Below are 24,360 nucleotides of genomic sequence, written 5' to 3' on the forward strand. Positions count from 1 at the left end.
ACCGGACTTACCAAAGAGTCTTTTACGACTTCACTCTTGTAAAATTCTGGAAGAGAAACAAAACAAATCAAATTACTCAAGTTCTCTTTATTCAGAAATGTTAACCAAAAATGTAAAATACACATATATACTTTTCTGGATAACGGATCTTTCTGTAATATGGATCTTCATACCTTAAGTCTACTAGAAAATCATGTAAACATTAAATAAACCCAATAGGCTGGTTTTGCCTCCAATAAGGATTAATTATATCTTAGTTGGGATCAAGTACAAACTACTGTTTTATTATTACACAGAAAAAGGAAATCATTTTTAAAACTTGGATTATTTGATTATAATGGAGTCTATGGGAGACGGCCTTTCCGTAATTCGGAGCTTTGCGACTAGTAGCAGACATGGCTACAGAATGTCACAAAATACCCTGCCATAGACTACGGAGAATTGCCTCTGCTAAAACACATGTAGGAGGAGATTTATCAAGGGTCGAATTTCGAAGTAATGGGAGTTTTTTTGAACTACCATAACTTTGAAATTTGAATAAAAAAAGACCAACGGAAATTTATTAAGATTTTGTATTTTTTTTGCGAGGGCATAGGCTGTATTCGATCATTCGAATCGAAGTAAGATCGTATTTGATCGAATTCAATTCGCAGTATTTTCAAAAAAAACAACTTAGTTTTTTCAAAGTCCACCAATTGACTTCAAATAGGTTCTAGGAGGTCCCCCATAGCCTAAAACAGCAATTCGGCAGGTTTTAGATGGTGAATGGTCGAAGTTGAATTTTTAAAGAGACAGAACATGATAAATTTCAAATGGAATTTGGACTATTCCCTAGTTGAAGTACACAAAAATAGCTCAAAATTAAATTTTTTTTTTTTTAGTGTCTTAGCACAGCAAATTATCTCTATTGTCTATTTTGTAGACGTGATAAGTAGCTCTTTGGGCCTAATTTTTGGGCCGAATTTAAAGTAATTTCATTTAAAATGTCCAACCAAACTAAAATCCACGATTGGAGCTTATTTACAAAAAAAGTCAAAATCTGAATCACAAGAGTTTTTCCCGAAACACTCGATTTTTCGGGCTTTTTCCTGAAAAGCCTGAATTTTTTGTATTTTTGCCCGAAAAGTTTGAGTTGTTGGATTTTTGAGCGAATTTCAGCGCAGACCACAGAAAATTCCAAATAGGACAGGGACCTCTCTCATTGACTTATACACAACCTCGGTAGGTCTGAGATGACTTGGGGTATAAAAAATTTCAAAAAATTTGAGGGATTTTTTTTTTCCACTAACAATTCAGATTTTATATTAAAAAAAAAAAAAAGTTTTTGGCATTTGGGCATTTATAAATAACCCCCTGTGTGTCGTCACCCTAAATCATTGTACCCTCTAATGAGCTTTTACGAATTGTTCAGTGTAAAAATAAAAGCTGGGTAAATAAATAGGCTGTGCAAAGTAAAAAATGTATTTACTAGTTTGTTAGCTAAAAATGTAATGTATAAAGGCAGGAGTGAGTGGATGTGTAACATAATAGCCAGAACACTACTGCTTTTCAGCTCTCTTGCTTTCCACTGATTGGTTAGCAGGCAGTAACCAATCAGTGACTTAAGGGGGGTGCACATGGGTCGTATCTGTTGCTTTTGAATCTGAGCTGAATGCTGAGGATCAATTACAAACTCACTGAACAGTTATGTCCCATGTGGCTCCCCTTATAATCACTGACTAACTCAGAGTTAGAGAGCTGAAAAGCAGGAAGTAGTGTTCTGGCTATTATGTTACACATCCACTCACTCCAGCCTTTATACATTACATTTTTGGCTAAGTGAATATATTAGAAACATTATTTATTTTGCACAGGCTATCAATTTATCCCGTTTTTATGTTCACATTGAACTGCTCCTTTAAGACTGTGCATGCTTCTGGATGACAATGGCAATTTCAGCAATCTGGTTGCTAGGTCCAAATTACCCTAACAACCATGGATTGATTTGGGATGTCAAGCAGCAAGACATGACGGCCACCAAACACACTACTCTGCATTTCGTGAACAGGTGCGGCGAACCGAAAATAATTTTAAGCGTGCAAGTGGCGAAGTTCGGGAGGGCATAGGATATATACATGAGCTTCCCTGTACTTCAATAGACTGTGAGGGTCATAAACCCCCCTAAAAACAAGGAAACCGATAGATATATAAATAATAAGCTCTCTGTTGAAGACACGCTCCATTCACTGTCCAGGCTTCCACTCCAACCACTGTCCGGTAGCAATAACCTGATAATAGTTTAAAGTCCAAACTGGACAAACAAGGTAACAAAACAAAGTTTTTCTTTTAAGCCGCCTCCTACCCTTGTAAATCTTTTTCTCGTCACACAAATGAAGGGTGAAATAGGTATCGAGGAGTCTGTATCCATTTTTATTCACAATGTTCCGAGCCGCAATGTTCCTTAAGTGACGGAGACGCCTCTGCAAACAAATTGAAAGTAATAAAGTAAAGTGAGAGACTCATCTCATATTGCAGGTTTGTCAGAAATGCACCAGTAAAAAGACAGAAACATTATATAATGAGCAATGTCCTATTAGATCCCATCTGATCCCCATTGTAAGCAGCAGTCCTGTCCTGCTTTATGGCAGCTGAGATTCTAGCTATATGTATAACAGAACATTCTGTCCCAGTGGCTGCACAGATCCTATCTGATCCCCATTGTAAGCAGCTGTCCTGTCCTGCTTTATGGCAGCTGAGATTCTAGCTATCTGTATAACAGAACATTCTGTCCCAGTGGCTGCACAGATCCTATCTGATCCCCATTGCAAGCAGCAGTCCTGTCCTGCTTTATGGCAGCTGAGATTCTAGCTATCTGTATAACAGAACATTCTGTCCCAGTGGCTGCACAGATCCTATCTGATCCCCATTGTAAGCAGCAGTCCTGTCCTGCTTTATGGCAGCTGAGATTCTAGCTATCTGTATAACAGAACATTCTGTCCCAGTGGCTGCACAGATCTTATCTGATCCCCATTGTAAGCAGCAGTCCTGTCCTGCTTTATGGCAGCTGAGATTCTAGCTATCTGTATAACAGAACATTCTGTCCCAGTGGCTGCACAGATCCTATCTGATCCCCATTGCAAGCAGCAGTCCTGTCCTGCTTTATGGCAGCTGAGATTCTAGCTATCTGTATAACAGAACATTCTGTCCCAGTGGCTGCACAGATCCTATCTGATCCCCATTGCAAGCAGCAGTCCTGTCCTGCTTTATGGCAGCTGAGATTCTAGCTATCTGTATAACAGAACATTCTGTCCCAGTGGCTGCACAGATCCTATCTGATCCCCATTGTAAGCAGCAGTACTGTCCTGCTTTTTGGCAGCTGAGATTCTAGCTATCTGTATAACAGAGCAGTATTTAAAAGCAGAACCCCATGTAGCTCAGCTTTATTGGGGTTAATTAGCAAAATGACTGAAAAAGAAAGTCATAAAAAAGCAGAGGATTCATGGATATTAATCCAGCATGTAAGCAATCACATGAACTGCCCAAACTCTTTGCAATAAAGACAAGAATTTCACAGGCTGTATCACATGACTGGTTCAAATACACGCTATTTATAATATATAATAAGGCACTTGTGATTGGAGTTAATAGTTACAAATGAAACACAAGACTGAGCACATAACAGTGCAGTTATAATGTATTACTAAGAATTAGTTCATATGAGAGGATTCTCCCTCCAGGTGAATGCAGTCTGTTTCTGGAGTACATATGGACAGACTGAGATATTGCAGAAAGGTAGTTTGTGGCATGGAAAGCAGCGTCAAACTCCAAAAGAGAACCTGTTCCCCTGGATTCTTTGAAGCTCTATGTGGGTGAACCCCTGCTAGAATTTAATACTCTCAATCTATTTCAAAGGGACAAGAACTAGGCCTTATCAATAGGAAATGGTTTCTCAGTCTGTCTCTGCAGTGTCAGTCTGTCCTTATACATTCAGTGCCTAAAGGCTTAGTAATGGTATAAAATTGCAAGCCTGGACTCTCTCTTATAGGAGGGAATGCACAAGAACAGCAACACTGACATATGGAAATCAATGGAGCTGGAAAACTAAAAGAGAACATCAGCAGGCCAGGAAGGACAGGTCAGAGGGGCAGTAGGCAGCAGCAAATGGCAGATAGAAGCAGCAAATGGCAGATAGAAGCAGCAAATAGAGTCCTGCGCGGGTCCATTTTTTGGGACCCGAACTGACCCGTACCCGCAACCTACAATCCGCAACCCGGACCCGCAACCCGCATTCTTACCCGCTTGGACCCGCTACCCGACCCTACCCGCAAGTACCTTATCCGCAACCTGAACTCGCGACCCGCTGACCATCAAGAATCAGGAAGTGCTGTCATTGTAAACCGGAAGTGACATCATCGGAAGTAGACGTGATCAGGGGGGAAAAGGAGTAAAACAGGAAGTGCTGTCATTGTAAACCGGAAGTGATGTCATCGGAAGTAGACGTGAGCAGAAGAAAGGAGTGAATATCGATATTGAGAAGACCCGCGGCTGGAACTTCTAAACGCAACCCGCAGGGTACTGCAGGTTTTTGCGGGTAACCCGCGGGTACCCGACCCACTGCAGGACTCTAGCAGCAAACGCCAGATTGAAAGGGCAAAAGCCAGATTGAAGGGGCAAACGCCAGAAAGAAGCGGCATAACAGCAACATCTGAATAAAGGCCCCGGGGGCCAAATAAGACTTGCAGGCACACTTTATGCCCTATCTGGATAAGTCATATACATTAAAGGGGTGGTTCACCTTTACGTTAACTTTTAGTATTTTATAGAATGGCTAATTCTAAGCAACTTTTCAATTGGTCTTCACTATTTATTTTATAGTTCTTGATACATTTGCCGCCTTCTTCTGACTTTTTCCAGCTTTTAAAAAGAGGGTCACTGACCCCAGCTACAAAGCAAATGCTCTTTAAGGCTTCATATTTATTGCTATGTTTTATTACTATTCAGGCCAATTCTATTCATATTTCAGTATCTTTTATCAATCAGTGTATGGTTGCTAGAGTAATTTGGACCCTAGCAACCAGATGGCTGAAATAGCAAACTGGAGAGCTGCTGAATAAAAAGCTAAATAACTGAAAAACCACAAATAATAAAAAATGAAAACCGAATGCAAATTGTCTCAGAATATCCCTCTCTACATCATACTAACAGTTAATTCAAATGTGATCAATCCCATTAAAAACAATTATCCATGACTTTGAAAGCCAAAGATATGTACTAAATAAAGTGATAAAGACACTAAAAAAAACAAACCACTTTATTATTAATGTACACAAAAAGTTACCTATAGGTCACATTAAAGGAGAAGGAAACCCTTTTGCAAAAAACCCCGTACCCCCCACCCCAGGTTGACCCCATTCCCTCCTCCTCCCAGGCTAACTACCTACCCCCCCCCCCGGGGAAATGCCCCACACTTACCCCTTGGCGCAGATTCTTCCAGCGGAGTTCTACGCATCCATCTTTCACGTCCTCTGTAAGAGGAGAGATCAGTATTTCCGAGCATGCGCAGTTGGAGCAGTTTGCTGGTTTGTGACAACTGCGCACGCGCGGAATTACAAGGAAATTGCCGAGGACCCAGAAGATGGATGCGTGGAACTCCGCTGGAAGAATCTGCACCGAGGGATAATTTGGAGTATGGTGCATTTCTCCGGGGGGTAGTTAGCCTGGGGGGAGGAAGGAGGGGGGTCTACCTGGAGTGGGGGCAAAATGGTAAAATTATAAATAGCCTGCAAAGACAATGTTATTATAGATGTAAAATTTTTTTTCGAATAGTCATCTTGTCTAAACTTCACTACTGGCTAAAACTATTTAAACACTTGTCCAAGCTCTCGTTTCCAAACCATGGGTATTAATATGAAGTCCCACCCACCTTTCCTGTTACAACTTTCCCTACTCTTCTAGGAAGGTTGTCACTGAAGGTTGGAACATTGCTACTGCCACAAGAGAATTAGTGAGGTTGGACATTGATGTTGGGGGATCAGACGTGGCTCATGGTTGGGGTTGCAGGAACTACACAGCAGCTTGTTTATATAAACTATAGTAGTACTTATCTGTTATCTACTGTGTATCCTGTGCTTGAATGGCTGCCCCCATGGCTACACAGCAGCTTGTTTATATAAACTATAGTAGTACTTATCTGTTATCTACTGTGTATCCTGTGCTTGAATGGCTGCCCTCATGGCTACACAGCAGCTTGTTTATATAAACTATAGTAGTACTTATCTGTTATCTACCGTGTATCCTGTGCTTGAATGGCTACCCCCATGGCTACACAGCAGCTTGTATATATAAACTATAGTAGTACTTATCTGTTATCTACTGTGTATCCTGTGCTTGAAATGGCTGCCCCCATGGCTACACAGCAGCTTGTTTATATAAACTATAGTAGTACTTATCTGTTATCTATTGTGTATCCTGTGCTTGAATGGCTGCCCCATGGCTACACAGCAGCTTGTTTATATAAACTATAGTAGTACTTATCTGTTATCTACTGTGTATCCTGTGCTTGAATGGCTGCCCCCATGGCTACACAACAGCTTGTTTATATAAACTATAGTAGTACTTATCTGTTATCTACTGTGTATCCTACAGCTTGATTATATAAACCAGAGTTTCTGAAGCAAACACATCAGTTTTACCAGTGCAGGGTAACACTACATTATATTGAAATTGGTGTTACTATTCCTATATGTTTCATAGTACATCCAATCACAGAGCTAATCGCAGAGTCCTATGGTTCTAAAGAACCCTCCTTCCCGTTGTATTACATCTACACTACAAGAGATAGACTGCTGGGTGATCTACATTATTAATTCTATTCCGTGTAATGCTAGAATGCGTCGCAGGAACAACAAGACACAACTACACAAACAGCAGGGTGTCCTGATACATCTGGTACATGGGGATAGCAAAGGAATTGCTTTTATTCCTCTGTCCTGTCTCTGATACAGCCGCTGACATGCTCAGCATTAATAGAGGTCACTCATCCCAGCACCTCATACCCATGATCAAGGACATTAGTAGAAAAATATACACACACAAGTGCAATGTTCCCCTGACTGATGAACTTTAATCACTGCCAGGGAAAATGCACTGTTTGCAAAGAATAATAAACACTGGCATCGACCATCAAGAAAAGCGCGATAACCATTATGTATCCATAATGTTACGTTTGCTGTTAAATGTAATATCGTGTGTGTGTGTGGCCTGGGTGCGTATCCAATGTTGTCTGTAATCCTCCATAGTAGAGACCGCACTCACAGGACTTACGAAAATATAAAGTATTTTATTATAGAAAACTAACGTTTCGGCTGCGTACCAGCCTTTGTCAAAGTCACTGACTTTGACAAAGGCTGGTACGCAGCCAAACGTTAGTTTTCTATAATAAAATACTTTATATTTTCGTAAGTCCTGTGAGTGCGGTCTCTACTTTGGAGGAATATATATATATATATATATATATATATATATATATATATATATATATATATATATAAAAAGGCTACTGCACACACTTGTAGTTTTAGCCACATACCCTGGTGCTCCCAGAAGTTCCAAAATATAGATAAATAGATGCTGGTGCACACAGGGATTTTTTTCTTCAGAGTCTGTTTTTATTTAATCAACGTTTTGATCCACCTCAGGGACCTTTATCAAGGTATATATATATACTAGGGATGCACCAATTGGGCTGAATCCCGGAATCCTTTGCGAAAGATTCGGACGAATACAGAACCAAATCTAATTTGCATATGTAAATTAGGGGTGGTAAGGGGAAAACATTTTTTATTTCTATATATATATATATATATATATATATATATATATATATATATATATATATATATATATATATATATATATATATATATATATATATATATATATAAAAAAGGCTACTGCACACACTTGTAGTTTCAGCCACATACCCTGGTGCTCCCAGAAGTTCCAAAATATAGATAAATAGATGCTGGTGCACACAGGGATTTTTTTCTTCAGAGTCTGTTTTTATTTAATCAACGTTTTGATCCACCTCAGGGACCTTTATCAAGGTATATATATATACTAGGGATGCACCAATTGGGCTGAATCCCGGAATCCTTTGCGAAAGATTCGGACGAATACAGAACCAAATCTAATTTGCATATGTAAATTAGGGGTGGTAAGGGGAAAACGTTTTTTATTTCCTTGTTTTGTGAAAAAAAGTCACATGATTTTCCCTCCCGACCCCTAATTTGCATATGCAAATTAGGGTTTGTATTTGGTTTGCCCAGGCTGTAGGATTTGGCCGAAACCTGAATCCTGCTGAAAAAGACCGAATCCTGCCCGAATCCCGAATTAGGGATGCCTTTTGCAGTGACGGACCCCAATCTAAAAAACAAATGCTCTGTAAGGCTACAAAGTTATTGTTATTGCTACTTTGTGTTACTCATCTTTGTATTCAGGCCTGTGCTATGGATATTCCAGTCCTCGTTTGCAATGGGGATCAGATTATACATGTTATTCCTATTTATAAAGCAGAAGATGAATTAGAATCTCAGCTGCCATAAAGCAGGACAGGACTGTTGCTTACAATGGGGATCAGATAGGATCTGTGCAGCCACTGGGACAGAATGTTCTGTTATACAGATAGCTAGAATCTCAGCTGCCATAAAGCAGGACAGGACTGCTGCTTACAATGGGGATCAGATAGGATCTGTGCAGCCACTGGGACAGAATGTTCTGTTATACAGATAGCTAGAATCTCAGCTGCCATAAAGCAGGACAGGACTGCTGCTTACAATGGGGATCAGATAGGATCTGTGCAGCCACTGGGACAGAATGTTCTGTTATACAGATAGCTAGAATCTCAGCTGCCATAAAGCAGGACAGGACTGCTGCTTACAATGGGGATCAGATAGGATCTGTGCAGTCACTGGGACAGAATGTTCTGTTATACAGATAGCTAGAATCTCCCAGGGAACAATTAGAATACAATGTAGAAGTGTTCCCCATAGATCAGACACTTATTGTGACAGCCAGAAACAATACAGGAAGTTCTTGCAACAAATCAGCCCAATGAGCGCCTTTACCCAGAATTCCGTCTAGTTGGGACAATAGTCCTTAACCCCAAGCATTACCCACAATGCACTGTGAGCCTGACAGACTGTGAGACCCACCTGCTGAGTGTGCAGCTCCACATGCAGTGAGCGGGCTCCAGCCCCAGGCCCCACCATTCCGACCCCCGGAGGCAAAGTCACAGAGGGGCCCAGGACTGACAGCACATCCCTCCCACGGGAAACAGGCAGAGTCGCGCTCATGTCTTTCACTGGCTCTGAGCCGGGAGTCCTAACAGCAAACAGCCCTCCTCCTCCTCCCCATCCAGCTGACTCTCAGCCGCCGTCACAGCTTCCTTCCGGGTCCGGAGCGCGCACGGCACAAGTGGATCAGGAGCGGGTGCGCGCGCGTCCAACAATTTGCGAAGCTGGGTCAGAGTTTCAGCTGAGTGCTAGACACGCCCCTCATTTATTTCCCGGCGCTGATTAGTCGGCAGACAGTTTACAACAAAAACAACAACACGGAGGTTTATCGAGGGGCGGGATTGAAGGGAAGATTCCCATTGGATAGTTTAGCTTTCAGTACGAATATATGGGCGTGGCTATCCAGATTACCTCTTCCCCTATTGGTGCAGGTGAAGTGGCGGGTTTATTGGTCAGATGTGTGGACTATTAGTTTCCCTCAAGACAGACAGAGGGTTGTTGAGGCGGCTCAGTGTGTGGGAGAAGATAAGCCTCTATCAGAATGAGGGGATGGGCTAGAGAACTGTATGATGCGTCACAATTAGGGGTGGGAAGGGGAAACATTTTTTACTTTTTTGTTTTGTGACAAAAAGTCACTCAATTTCATTATGGAAATTTGCATATGGAAATTAGGATTCAGCCGAATCCAAATCCTCCTGTAAAAGGCCGAATCCTGGATTTGGTGCATCCCTAGTTCAAACTTTCATAACCTGCCAAATATAAATATATAAATATATCTGACATTATCCATGGGCGACTGTCTCTATAATGTTTGGGACATGACTTTTGTAGGGATGTGAAAATCTTAGACACCCTTACACATTACAGACAGGCACATCCCTAGTAATATGGACACCTCAGTGGGTCCTTATGGGGACCTTGTGCTTATGTAACCCCTGCAGTTCACACAATGTACACCAGATGGCACTGTGCCAGAGTATAAAAGGTTTAGGATCCATGTGCTCTGGGTCCATTGCTTTAGCCCAACCAAGCAGGCTGGAAGGGAATGGGTAGTGCTGCCTAGGCACCTTGGCCCTAGTAATTAGACAGCTATACTCGTTTTATAGATCACTCTAGGAGTGATAGAGAGGTTATTTAGTTGAGCAGCTCAAGGCTCCGCCGAGGAGATTAGAGGGATTAAGATCCCAGGGTATTACTGACCCAGAGTAAGGAACTAAGTGTTGAGATAGGGATGTCAGGAGTTCCCCTAGTCTGCCACTGGAAGATATCCTGAAAACTGGGCAATACCCATCACATGCTGTCAACTCTCTGCTGTATATTCCCTAGCCTGTGGGGATTCAGCCTATACGTGCTGTGAGTATATGCTTCCTTTATGCTGCTGTGTATGTTCTATACTCCATTGTGGATCAATGTGCTAAATGATCTCTGTGCTCTTGTTCAATAAATACTGTTCTTTGTTCAACTGTTAAAGAACTACTGGCGCCCATCATTGTGCTCAGTTACAGTTACACTACACCCTTGCCTCCACACCGCTGCGAGGGCTTACCCCTGAGAAAGAGAGCTCATCGGTGGTCTCAGCCCACAAAGGAAAGTAGCTAGAACTGCCCTAGCACAAGTCAGTTTACTATAGCGCTACACTTTTATAAGATTGCTGTTTGTCTATTAACCCTTTAAGTGCCACAGAACGTAGAATCTACGTTCTGTGGATCAAAGGACCAAAGTGCCACAGATCGTAGATTCTACGTTCTGCAGCACTTCCGGGTTTGCGAGCGGAGGAGCGGCTGTTAGAGCCGCTCGCTCCGCTCCTTCACGATCCCCTGCCCCTAGACAACGAGCAGAGCAGGGGATCGTGTGGCCCCTGGGGCGCGATCGCCCAGGGGCCCCAAAGCAGCAGCAGGGACGCGTTTCCTATGCGTCCTGCTGCTGCCTGCGCTGCACTTCCGCCCAGCTCCGCCCCCACATGGCTGATGACCGTTGGAGCTGCAGATCTGCTGCGTGGAGCCCTCTCTCATCGATCTGAGGCATCTACCCCAGGTAAGTGTAACATTTACACACACAAAAACACACAAACAGACCAACACACACTTATTACAGTAATATACACTTACATTCACACTTACACACACTCACACATAGATTTTTGGGGATTGGGGGGGTCACACACACTCACAGCACCCATGTACACTTGCACACGCGCACACGCGCAAATAACATGCAATTTACCCGTTGTGCACACGCATATGTACATATATGGCTTTGTGGCTTTTTTTTTTTTTTTTCTTATCGCATCGTCTCTTTTTGGGCTAAAAAAAATGTTTTATTGCCGTTCCGAATAGCGTATTCGCTAACCGTACTGTGCAATAGCATTTGTATGTTATTTTGGTGGTTATATTGCAATTTTGGGTATTTTGGTGCATTTTTAGCCATTTTATTGAATTTTTTGCCATTTTATTGCATTTTCAGCTCTGCATTTGTGTTGTTCACTTGTTTCTGTCCGTATAATCGATTTGGCCCAGCTAAAATATTCAAACGGTAATTCTGGTGGCCGATTACACTAGTGTGAAAAAAAAAAGCATTGATTTTTGTGGTTTTATTAGTTTTTGGTGATTTATTTGCATTTCACACTGTTCTGTGTTATTTTGTTTTGCCTATGTAAATTTTATCTACTATATATCCATTTGTGGGTCTCTGTGCGCCACATAGTTTGGTATATCTATGCATATTGGGCATCAAAGTGTTCAGTAGACCCCTGGCGTTCATATTTAGGATGTTTTATGCTGATACGTTACGAAATGTGGGGCACATAATGGGGTAAAATTCAAGCTTTGTGACGATTTTCAGAAATTTGATAAAAACCGTTATGTTCAGCATTGCTTTGCAGTTTGGCAGTTTGCAGTAGAAACACTTATTTACCCATATTGGATTCGTCAGAATGTGTACTTTCTGAAAATATATGGTTTTCTGGGGTCTCTGTACTGTTAGGGGGATCTAATGTCGCATATTACACACACCAGGTGCTTATATTGCAGCAGCCAGCGCGTCAGCTGTGAAAATGTCTATACATATTGTCATTTGGGGGTCTCTGTGCGCCACATACTTTGGTATATCTATGCATATTGGGCATCAAAGTGTTCAGTAGACCCCTGGCGCTCATATTTAGGATGTTTTATGCTGATAAGCTACGAAATGTGGGGCATATAATGGGGTAAAATTCAAGCTTTGTGACGATTTTCAGAAATTTCATAAAAACCGTTATGTTCAGCATTGCTTTGCAGTTTGGCAGTTTGCAGTAGAAACACTTATTTACCCATATTGGATTCGTCAAAATGTGTACTTTCTGAAAATATATGGTTTTCTGGGGTCTCTGTGCTGTTAGGTGGTCTAATGTCGCATAATACACACACCGGGTGGTTATATTGCAGCAGCCAGCGCGTCAGCCGTGAAAATGTCTATACATATTGTCATTTGGGGGTCTCTGTGCGCCACATAGTTTGGTATATCTATGCATATTGGGCATCAAAGTGTTCAGTAGACCCCATGCGCTCATATTTAGGATGTTTTATGCTGATAAGTTACGAAATGTGGGGCATATAATGGGGTAAAATTCAAGCTTTGTGACGATGTTCAGAAATTTGATAAAAACCGTTACGTTCAGCATTGCTTTGCAGTTTGACAGTTTGCAGTAGGAACACATATTTACCCATATTGGATTCGTCAAAATGTGTACTTTCTGAAAATATATGGTTTTCTGGGGTCTCTGTACTGTTAGGGGGGTCTAATGTCGCATATTACACACACCAGGTGCTTGTATTGCAGCAGCCAGCGCGCATCAGCCGTGAAAATGTATACACTATTGTCATTTGGGGGTCTCTGTGCGCCACATAGTTTGGTATATCTATGCATATTGGGCATCAAAGTGTTTAGTAGACCCCTGGCGTTCATATTCAGGATGTTTTATGCTGATAAGTTACGAAATGTGGGGCATATAATGGGGTAAAATTCAAGCTTTGTGACGATTTTCAGAAATTTGATAAAAACCGTTACGTTCAGCATTGCTTTGCAGTTTGACAGTTTGCAGTAGGAACACATATTTACCCATATTGGATTCGTCAGAATGTGTACTTTGCGAAAATATATGGTTTTCTGGGGTCTCTGTACTGTTAGGGGGGTCTAATGTCGCATATTACACACACCGGGTGCTTATATTGCAGCAGCCAGCGCGCGTCAGCCGTGAAAATGTATACACTATTGTCATTTGGGGGTCTCTGTGCGCCACATAGTTTGGTATATCTATGCATATTGGGCATCAAAGTGTTTAGTAGACCCCTGGCGTTCATATTCAGGATGTTTTATGCTGATAAGTTACGAAATGTGGGGCATATAATGGGGTAAAATTCAAGCTTTGTGACGATTTTCAGAAATTTGATAAAAACCGTTATGTTCAGCATTGCTTTGCAGTTTGGCAGTTTGCAGTAGAAACACTTATTTACCCATATTGGATTCGTCAGAATGTGTACTTTCTGAAAATATATGGTTTTCTGGGGTCTCTGTACTGTTAGGTGGTCTAATGTCGCATAATACACACACACCGGGTGGTTATATTGCTGCAGCCAGCGTGTCAGCCGTGAAAATGTCTATACATATTGTCATTTGGGGGTCTCTGTGCGCCACATAGTTTGGTATATCTATGCATTTTGGGCATCAAAGTGTTCAGTAGACCCCTGGCGCTCATATTTAGGATGTTTTATGCTGATAAGTTACGAAATGTGGGGCATATAATGGGATAAAATTCAAGCTTTGTGACGATTTTCAGAAATTTGATAAAAACCGTTACGTTCAGCATTGCTTTGCAGTTTGACAGTTTGCAGTAGGAACACATATTTACCCATATTGGATTCGTCAGAATGTGTACTTTCCGAAAATATATGGTTTTCTGGGGTCTCTGTACTGTTAGGGGGGTCTAATGTCGCATATTACACACACCGGGTGCTTATATTGCAGCAGCCAGCGCACGTCAGCCGTGAAAATGTATACACTATTGTCATTTGGGGGTCTCTGTGCGCCACATAGTTTGGTATATCTATGCATATTGGGCATCAAAGTGTTAAGTAGACCCCTGGCGTTCATATTCAGGATGTTTTATGCTGATAAGTTACGAAATGTGGGGCATATAATGGGGTAAAATTCAAGCTTTGTGACGATTTTCAGAAATTTGATAAAAACCGTTATGTTCAGCATTGCTTTGCAGTTTGGCAGTTTGCAGTAGAAACGCTTATTTACCCATATTGGATTCGTCAGAATGTGTACTTTCTGAAAATATATGGTTTTCTGGGGTCTCTGTACTGTTAGGTGGTCTAATGTCGCATAATACACACACCGGGTGGTTATATTGCAGCAGCCAGCGCGTCAGCCGTGAAAATGTCTATACATATTGTCATTTGGGGGTCTCTGTGCCCCACATAGTTTGGTATATCTATGCACATTGGGCATCAAACTGTTTAGTAGACCCCTATGTTTATATTTAGGATGCTTTATGCTGGTAATGATACATGGACAATACGATGCTGGAAAGTTGAAGCTTTGAGGCAATTTTCAGAATATTTTACCAAAACCGCCAAATTTGGCAAAGCCTTGCGACTCAGTAGTTTGGGGCAGAAAGGCATGGGTACCCATTTTAGATTCTGTATAATGTGTACTTTCCAAAAATATATGGGTTTGGGGGGTAAACATATATTTCTGTGTTTTTACCCCACAAAAATGCAGTCAATGTGTTGATTTTTCATTAGCTGAAGTTACCCACAGGACTATTTGTATGCGCTAACTTCGTTTTGGGGCCTCTAACTGCCATATACTTTGGTAAACCTATGCACAGTGGGCACCAAACTGTTTGGAGGACCCCTGGCAATCATATTTAGGGTGTTTTTTTTTGGTGCGTAACGATACATGGGTGATATGGTGCTGAGAAGTTGAAGCTTTGAGGCAATTTTCAGATATTTCACCAAAACCGACAATTGTGGGAAAGCCTTGCGACTCAGTAGTTTGGAACAGAAAGGCATGGGTACCCATTTTAGATTCTGTAGAATGTGTACTTTCCAAAAATATATGGGTTTTGGGGGGTAAACATATATTTCTGTGTTTTTACCCCACAAAAATGCAGTCAATGTGTTGATTTTTCATTAGATGAAGTTACCCACAGGACTATTTGTATGCGCTAACTTCATTTTGAGGCCTCTAAATGCCAGATACTTTGGTAAACCTATGAACAATGGCCACCAAACTGTTTGGAGGAACCCTGGCAATCATATTTAGGGTGCTTTTTCTTGGTGCGTAACGATACATGGGTGATATGGGGCTGAGAAGTTGAAGCTTTGAGGGCAATTTTCAGATATTTCACCAAAACCGACAATTGTGGGAAAGCCTTGCGACTCAGTAGTTTGGAGCAGAAAGGCATGGGTACCCATTTTAGATTCAGTAGAATGTGTACTTTCCAAAAATATATGGGTTTGGGGGGTAAACATATATTTCTGTGTTTTTACCCCACAAAAATGCAGTCAATGTGTTGATTTTTCATTAGATGAAGTTAACCACGGGACTGTTTGTATGCACTAACTTCATTTTGGGGCCTCTAAATGCCAGACACTTTGGTAAACTTATGAACAATGGCCACCAAAATGTTCAGAGGAACCCTGGCAATCATATTTAGGGTGTTTTTTTTTGGTGCGTAACGATACATGGGTGATATGGTGCTGAGAAGTTGAAGCTTTGAGGCAATTTTCAGATATTTCACCAAAACCGACAATTGTGGGAAAGCCTTGCGACTCAGTAGTTTGGAGCAGAAAGGCATGGGTATCCATTTTAGATTCTGTAGAATGTGTACTTTCCAAAAATATATGGGTTTGGGGGGTAAACATATATTTCTGTGTTTTTACCCCACAAAAATGCAGTCAATGTGTTGATTTTTCATTAGATGAAGTTACCCACAGGACTATTTGTATGCGCTAACTTCATTTTGGGGCCTCTAAATGCCAGATACTTTGGTAAACTTATGAACAATGGCCACCAAAATGTTCAGAGGGACCCTGGCAATCATATTTAGGGTGCTTTTTCTTAGTACGTAATGATACATGGGTGATATGGTGCTGGGAAGTTGAAGCTTTGAGGCAATTTTCAGATATTTCACCAAAACCGACAATTTTGGGAAAGCCTTGTGACTCAGTAGTTTGGAGCAGAAAGGCATGGGTACCCATTTTAGATTCTGTAGAATGTGTTCTTTCCAAAAATATATGGGTTTGGGGGGTAAACATATATTTCTGTGTTTTTACCCCACAAAAATGCAGTCAATGTGTTGATTTCTCATTATATGAAGTTACCCACAGGACTATTTGTATGCGCTAACTTCATTTTGAGGCCTCTAACTGCCAGATACTTTGGTAAACCTATGAACAATGGCTACCAAACTGTTTGGAGGAACCCTGGCAATCATATTTAGGGTGTTTTTTCTTGGTGCGTAACGATACATGGGTGATATGGTGCTGAGAAGTTGAAGCTTTGAGGCAATTTTCAGATATTTCACCAAAACCGACAATTGTGGGAAGGCCTTGCGACTCAGTAGTTTGGAGCAGAAAGGCATGGGTACCCATTTTAGATTCGGTAGAATGTGTACTTTCCAAAAATATATGGGTTTTGGGGGGTAAACATATATTTCTGTGTTTTTACCCCACAAAAATGCAGTCAATGTGTTGATTTTTCATTAGCTGAAGTTACTCACGGGACTGTTTGTATGCGCTAACTTCATTTTGGGGCCTCTAAATGCCAGATACTTTGGTAAACTTATGAACAATGGCCACCAAAATGTTCAGAGGAACCCTGGCAATCATATTTAGGGTGCTTTTTCTTAGTACGTAATGATACATGGGTGATATGGTGCTGGGAAGTTGAAGCTTTGAGGCAATTTTCAGATATTTCACCAAAACCGACAATTTTGGGAAAGCCTTGCGACTCAGTAGTTTGGAGCAGAAAGGCATGGGTACCCATTTTAGATTCTGTAGAATGTGTTCTTTCCAAAAATATATGGGTTTGGGGGGTAAACATATATTTCTGTGTTTTTACCCCACAAAAAATGCAGTCAATGTTTTGATTTCTCAGTAGCTGAAGTAAAGTCCTGAACAATTTGGATGCGCTAACTTCATATTTGTGTCTCTAAATGCCAGATACTTTGGTAAACCTATGCATAATGGGTATCAAACTGTTCAGTGGACCCCTGGCAATCATATTTCAGGTGCTTTTTCTTGGTACGTAATATAGTTTGGGATATGCGGAGCAGCAAAATAAAACCTTTGAAATGATTTTTCAAAATTTTGAATTTTATTTTGAAAAACCGCTATGTTCAGACAAGCTTTTCTGTTTGGTAGTTGGGAGTAGAGAGACATAGTTACCCATTTTGTAATCGGCAGAATGTGTACTTTTCAAAAATGTATGGTTTTCTGGGGTAAACCTATGGTTTCAGGATTTTTTGCCTTGGAATCTAAAGCATGCCGTTTTCTGCCTTAGTGCTTTCAAAATTCAGTAATATACTGCCGGGAGTTTTTGCTGTACAGAAATCCTAAATCTCCCTAAAACTATACATATCTGGTATTGGCACGTTCGAGAGACATAAGGCTTTCCAAATAAGTTGGATTTTCATCTGTAAAATGAAATATTTTTCTGGTATAAATTGATATACGATGAAAAATGGTAATTTTTCATTTTTTTTTGTTATTTAGCACTATAAATTTTTTGCACAGGTGGAAATACATGAAAACTCAGGCAGATTTAGAAAGCTCAGTTTCTACCGAAAAAAACAATGTATAATTTTCCTAGGTAAACTATAGGTTTCCCCTCAGAAAATGCCCCTAAAGTGAGAGAGCACAAAATGCTTAAAAACGGCTGGCATTTCGCGTAACCAAAATGTGAAATTCTGCTGGCACTTAAAGGGTTAATGGCCAGAACATCGTCGGGTTTGTTATTTTTCCAACGTTAACCCTTTAAGTGCCAGCAGAATTTGACATTTTGGTTACGCGAAATGCCAGCCGTTTTTGAAACATTTTGTGCTCTCTCACTTTAGGGGCATTTTCTGAGGGGAAACCTATAGTTTACCTAGGAAAACTATACATTGTTTTTTTCGGTAGAAACTGAGCTTTCTAAATCTGCCTGAGTTTTCATGTATTTCCACCTGTGCAAAAAATTTATAGTGCTAAATACCAAAAAAAAAAGAAAAATTACCATTTTTCATTGTATATCAATTTATACCAGAAAAATATTTCATTTTACGGATGAAAATCCAACTTATTTGGAAAGCCCTATGTCTCTCGAACGTGCCAATACCAGATATGTATAGTTTTAGAGAGATTTAGGATTTCTGTACAGCAAAAACTCCCGGCAGTATATTACCGAATTTTGAAAGCACTAAGGCAGAAAACGGCATGCTTTAGATTCCAAGGCAAAAAATCCTGAAACCGTAGGTTTACCCCAGAAAACCATACATTTTTGAAAAGTACACATTCTGCCAATTACAAAATGGGTAACTATGTCTCTCTACTCCAAACTACCAAACATAAAAGCTTGTCTGAACATAGCGGTTTTTCAAAAAAAATTCAAAATTCTGAAAAATCATTTCAAAGGTTTTATTTTGCTGCTCCGTATATCCCAAACTATATTAGATACCAAGAAAAACCACCTGAAATATGATTGCCAGGGGTCCACTGAACAGTTTGATACCCATTATGCATCGGTTTACCAAAGTATCTGGCATTTAGAGACACCAATATGAAGTTAGCACATCCAAATTGTTCAGGACTTTACTTCAGCAACTGAGAAATCAACACATTGACTGCATTTTTTGTGGGGTAAAAACACAGAAATATATGTTTACCCCCCAAACCCATATATTTTTGGAAAGTACACATTCTACAGAATCTAAAATGGGTACCCATGCCTTTCTGCTCCAAACTACTGAGTCGCAAGGCTTTCCCAAAATTGTCGGTTTTGGTGAAATATCTGAAAATTGCCTCAAACCTTCAACTTCCCAGCACCATATCACCCATGTAGCGTTACGCACCAAGAAAAAGCACCCTAAATATGATTGCCAGGGTTCCTCCAAACAGTTTGTTGGCCATTGTTCATAGGTTTACAAAAGTATCTGGCATTTAGAGGCCCCAAAATGAAGTTAGCGCATACAAATAGTCCTGTGGGTAACTTCATCTAATGAGAAATCAACACATTGACTGCATTTTTGTGGGGTAAAAACACAGAAATATATGTTTACCCCCCAAAACCCATATATTTTTGGAAAGTACACATTCTACCGAATCTAAAATGGGTACCCATGCCTTTCTGCTCCAAACTACTGAGTCGCAAGGCTTTCCCACAATTGTCGGTTTTGGTGAAATATCTGAAAATTGCCTCAAAGCCTCAACTTCTCAGCACCATATCACCCATGTATCGTTACGCACCAAGAAAAAGCACCCTAAATATGATTGCCAGGATTCCTCCAAACAGTTTGGTGGCCATTGTTCATAGGTTTACCAAAGTATCTGGCATTTAGAGGCCTCAAAATGAAGTTAGCGCATACAAATAGTCCTGTGGGTAACTTCATCTAATGAAAAATCAACACATTGACTGCATTTTTCTGGGGTAAAAACACAGAAATATATGTTTACCCCCCAAACCCATATATTTTTGGAAAGTACACATTCTACTGAATCTAAAATGGGTACCCATGCCTTTCTGCTCCAAACTACTGAGTCGCAAGGCTTTCCCAAAATTGTTGGTTTTGGTGAAATATCTGAAAATTGCCTCAAAGCTTCAACTTCCCAGCACCATATCACCCATGTGTCATTACGTACCAAGAAAAAGCACCCTAAATATGTTTGCCAGGGTTCCTCTGAACATTTTGGTGGCCATTGTTCATAAGTTTACCAAAGTATCTGCCATTTAGAGGCCCCAAAATGAAGTTAGTGCATACAAACAGTCCCGTGGGTAACTTCAGCTAATGAAAAATCAACACATTGACTGCATTTTTTGTGGGGTAAAAACACAGAAATATATGTTTACCCCCCAAACCCATATATTTTTGGAAAGTACACATTCTACAGAATCTAAAATGGGTACCCATGCCTTTCTGCTCCAAACTACTGAGTCGCAAGGCTTTCCCAAAATTGTCGGTTTTGGTGAAATATCTGAAAATTGCCTCAAACCTTCAACTTCCCAGCACCATATCACCCATGTAGCGTTACGCACCAAGAAAAAGCACCCTAAATATGATTGCCAGGGTTCCTCCAAACAGTTTGTTGGCCATTGTTCATAGGTTTACAAAAGTATCTGGCATTTAGAGGCCCCAAAATGAAGTTAGCGCATACAAATAGTCCTGTGGGTAACTTCATCTAATGAGAAATCAACACATTGACTGCATTTTTGTGGGGTAAAAACACAGAAATATATGTTTACCCCCCAAAACCCATATATTTTTGGAAAGTACACATTCTACCGAATCTAAAATGGGTACCCATGCCTTTCTGCTCCAAACTACTGAGTCGCAAGGCTTTCCCACAATTGTCGGTTTTGGTGAAATATCTGAAAATTGCCTCAAAGCCTCAACTTCTCAGCACCATATCACCCATGTATCGTTACGCACCAAGAAAAAGCACCCTAAATATGATTGCCAGGATTCCTCCAAACAGTTTGGTGGCCATTGTTCATAGGTTTACCAAAGTATCTGGCATTTAGAGGCCTCAAAATGAAGTTAGCGCATACAAATAGTCCTGTGGGTAACTTCATCTAATGAAAAATCAACACATTGACTGCATTTCTCTGGGGTAAAAACACAGAAATATATGTTTACCCCCCAAACCCATATATTTTTGGAAAGTACACATTCTACTGAATCTAAAATGGGTACCCATGCCTTTCTGCTCCAAACTACTGAGTCGCAAGGCTTTCCCAAAGTTGTTGGTTTTGGTGAAATATCTGAAAATTGCCTCAAAGCTTCAACTTCCCAGCACCATATCACCCATGTGTCATTACGTACCAAGAAAAAGCACCCTAAATATGATTGCCAGGGTTCCTCTGAACATTTTGGTGGCCATTGTTCATAAGTTTACCAAAGTATCTGCCATTTAGAGGCCCCAAAATGAAGTTAGTGCATACAAACAGTCCCGTGGGTAACTTCAGCTAATGAAAAATCAACACATTGACTGCATTTTTGTGGGGTAAAAACACAGAAATATATGTTTACCCCCCAAAACCCATATATTTTTGGAAAGTACACATTCTACCGAATCTAAAATGGGTACCCATGCCTTTCTGCTCCAAACTAATGAGTCGCAAGGCTTTCCCACAATTGTCGGTTTTGGTGAAATATCTGAAAATTGCCTCAAAGCTTCAACTTCTCAGCACCATATCACCCATGTATCGTTATGCACCAATAAAAAGCACCCTAAATATGATTGCCAGGGTTCCTCCGAACAGTTTGGTGGCCATTGTTCATAGGTTTACCAAAGTATCTGGCATTTAGAGGCCCCAAAATGAAATTAGCGCATACAAATAGTCCTGTGGGTAACTTCAGCTAATGAAAGATCAACACGTTGACTGCATTTTTGTGGGGTAAAAACACAGAAATATATGTTTACCCCCCAAACCCATACATTTTTGGAAAGTACACATTCTACAGAATCTAAAATGGGTACCCATGCCTTTCTGCTCTAAACTACTGAGTCGCAAGGCTTTCCCAAAATTGGCGGTTCTGGTGAAATATCTGAAAATTGCTTCAAAGCTTCAACTTTCCAGCAACGTATTGTCCATGTATCATTACCAGCATAAAGCATCCTAAATATAAACATAGGGGTCTACTAAACAGTTTGATGCCCAATGTGCATAGATATACCAAACTATGTGGCGCACAGAGACCCCCAAATGACAATATGTATAGACATTTTCATGGCTGACGCAATGGCTGCTGCAATATAACCACCCGGTGTGTGTATTATGCGACATTAGACCCCCCTAACAGTACAGAGACCCCAGAAAACCATATATTTTCAGAAAGTACACATTCAGACGAATCCAATATGGGTAAATAAGTGTTTCTACTGCAAACTGCCAAACTGCAAAGCAATGCTGAACATAAAGGTTTTTATCAAATTTCTGAAAATCGTCAGAAAGCTTGAATTTTACCCCATTATATGCCCCACATTTTGTAACTTATCAGCATAAAACATCCTAAATATGAACGGCAGGGGTCTACTGAACACTTTGATGCCCAATATGCATAGATATACCAAACTATGTGGCGCACAGAGACCCCCAAATGACAATAGTGTATATACATTTTCACAGCTGACGCGCTGGCTGCTGCAATATAAGCACCTGGTGTGTGTATTATGCGACATTAGACCCCCCCTAACAGTACAGAGACCCCAGAAAACCATATATTTTCAGAAAGTACACATTCTGACGAATCCAATATGGGTAAATAAGTGTTTCTACTGCAAACTGCAAAGCAATGCTGAACATAACGGTTTTTATCAAATTTCTGAAAATCGTCACAAAGCTTGAATTTTACCCCATTATATGCCCCACATTTCGTAACTTAGCAGCATAAAACATCCTAAATATGAACTCCAGGGGTCTACTGAACACTTTGATGCCCAATATGCATAGATATACCATGCTATGTGGCGCACAGAGACCCCCAAATGACAATAGTGTATATACATTTTCACAGCTGACGCGCTGGCTGCTGCAATATAAGCACCTGGTGTGTGTATTATGCGACATTAGACCCCCCTAACAGTACAGAGACCCCAGAAAACCATATATTTTCAGAAAGTACACATTCTGACGAATCCAATATGGGTAAATAAGTGTTTCTACTGCAAACTGCCAAACTGCAAATCAATGCTGAACGTAACGGTTTTTAGCAAATTTCTGAAAATCGTCACAAAGCTTGAATTTTACCCCATTATATGCCCCACATTTCGTAACTTATCAGCATAAAACATCCTAAATATGAACGCCAGGGGTCTACTGAACACTTTGATGCCCAATATGCATAGATATACCAAACTATGTGGCGCACAGAGACCCCCAAATGAAAATAGTGTATATACATTTTCACGGCTGACGCGCTGGCTGCTGCAATATAAGCACCTGGTGTGTGTATTATGCGACATTAGACCCCCCTAACAGTATAGAGACCCCAGAAAACCATATATTTTCAGAAAGAACACATTCTGATGAATCCAATATGGGTAAATATGTGTTTCTACTGCAAACTGCCAAACTGCAAAGCAATGCTGAACATAACAGTTTTTATCAAATTTCTGAAAATCGTCTGAAAGCTTGAATTTTACCCCATTATATGCCCCACATTTCGTAACGTATCAGCATAAAACATCCTAAATATGAACGCCAAGGGTCTACTGAACACTTTGATGCCCAATATGCATAGATATACCAAACTATGTGGCGCACAGAGACCACCAAATGACAATAGTGTATATACATTTTCACAGCTGACGCGCTGGCTGCTGCAATATAAGCACCTGGTGTGTGTATTTTGCGACATAAGACCCCCCTAACAGTACAGAGACCCCAGAAAACCATATATTTTCAGAAAGTACACATTCTGACGAATCCAATATGGGTAAAAATGTGTTTCTACTGCAAACTGCCAAACTGCAAAGCAATGCTGAACATAACGGTTTTTATCAATTTCTGAAAATCGTCAGAAAGCTTGAATTTTACCCCATTTTATGCCCCACATTTCGTAACGTATCAGCATAAAACACCCTAAATATGAACGCCAGGGGTCTACTGAACACTTTGATGCCCAATATGCATAGATATACCAAACTATTTGGCGCACAGAGACCACCAAATGACAATAGTATATATACATTTTCACAGCTGACGCGCTGGCTGCTGCAATATAAGCACCTGGTGTGTGTATTATGCGACATTAGACCCCCCTAACAGTACAGAGACCCCAGAAAACCATATATTTTCAGAAAGTACACATTCTGACGAATCCAATATGGGTAAATATGTGTTT

The 24,360-nt window shown here is 40.6% G+C and overlaps 1 protein-coding gene across 1 annotated transcript in view; it reads right to left on the reverse strand.

The window, feature by feature from the left end:
- uvrag.S (UV radiation resistance associated S homeolog) overlaps positions 1-9,414 on the reverse strand; it is a 66,548-nt gene extending 57,134 nt beyond the window's left edge. Inside the window, 3 exon segments of the mRNA NM_001096777.1 lie at positions 12-46; positions 2,342-2,459; positions 9,192-9,414. Coding sequence (NP_001090246.1) covers positions 12-46; positions 2,342-2,459; positions 9,192-9,248 — 210 coding nt within the window. The 5' untranslated portion in view covers positions 9,249-9,414.
- Positions 9,415-24,360: the final 14,946 nt, after the last annotated feature.

Source organism: Xenopus laevis, chromosome 2S (assembly GCF_017654675.1).
Source record: "Xenopus laevis strain J_2021 chromosome 2S, Xenopus_laevis_v10.1, whole genome shotgun sequence".
NCBI lineage: Eukaryota > Metazoa > Chordata > Amphibia > Anura > Pipidae > Xenopus > Xenopus laevis.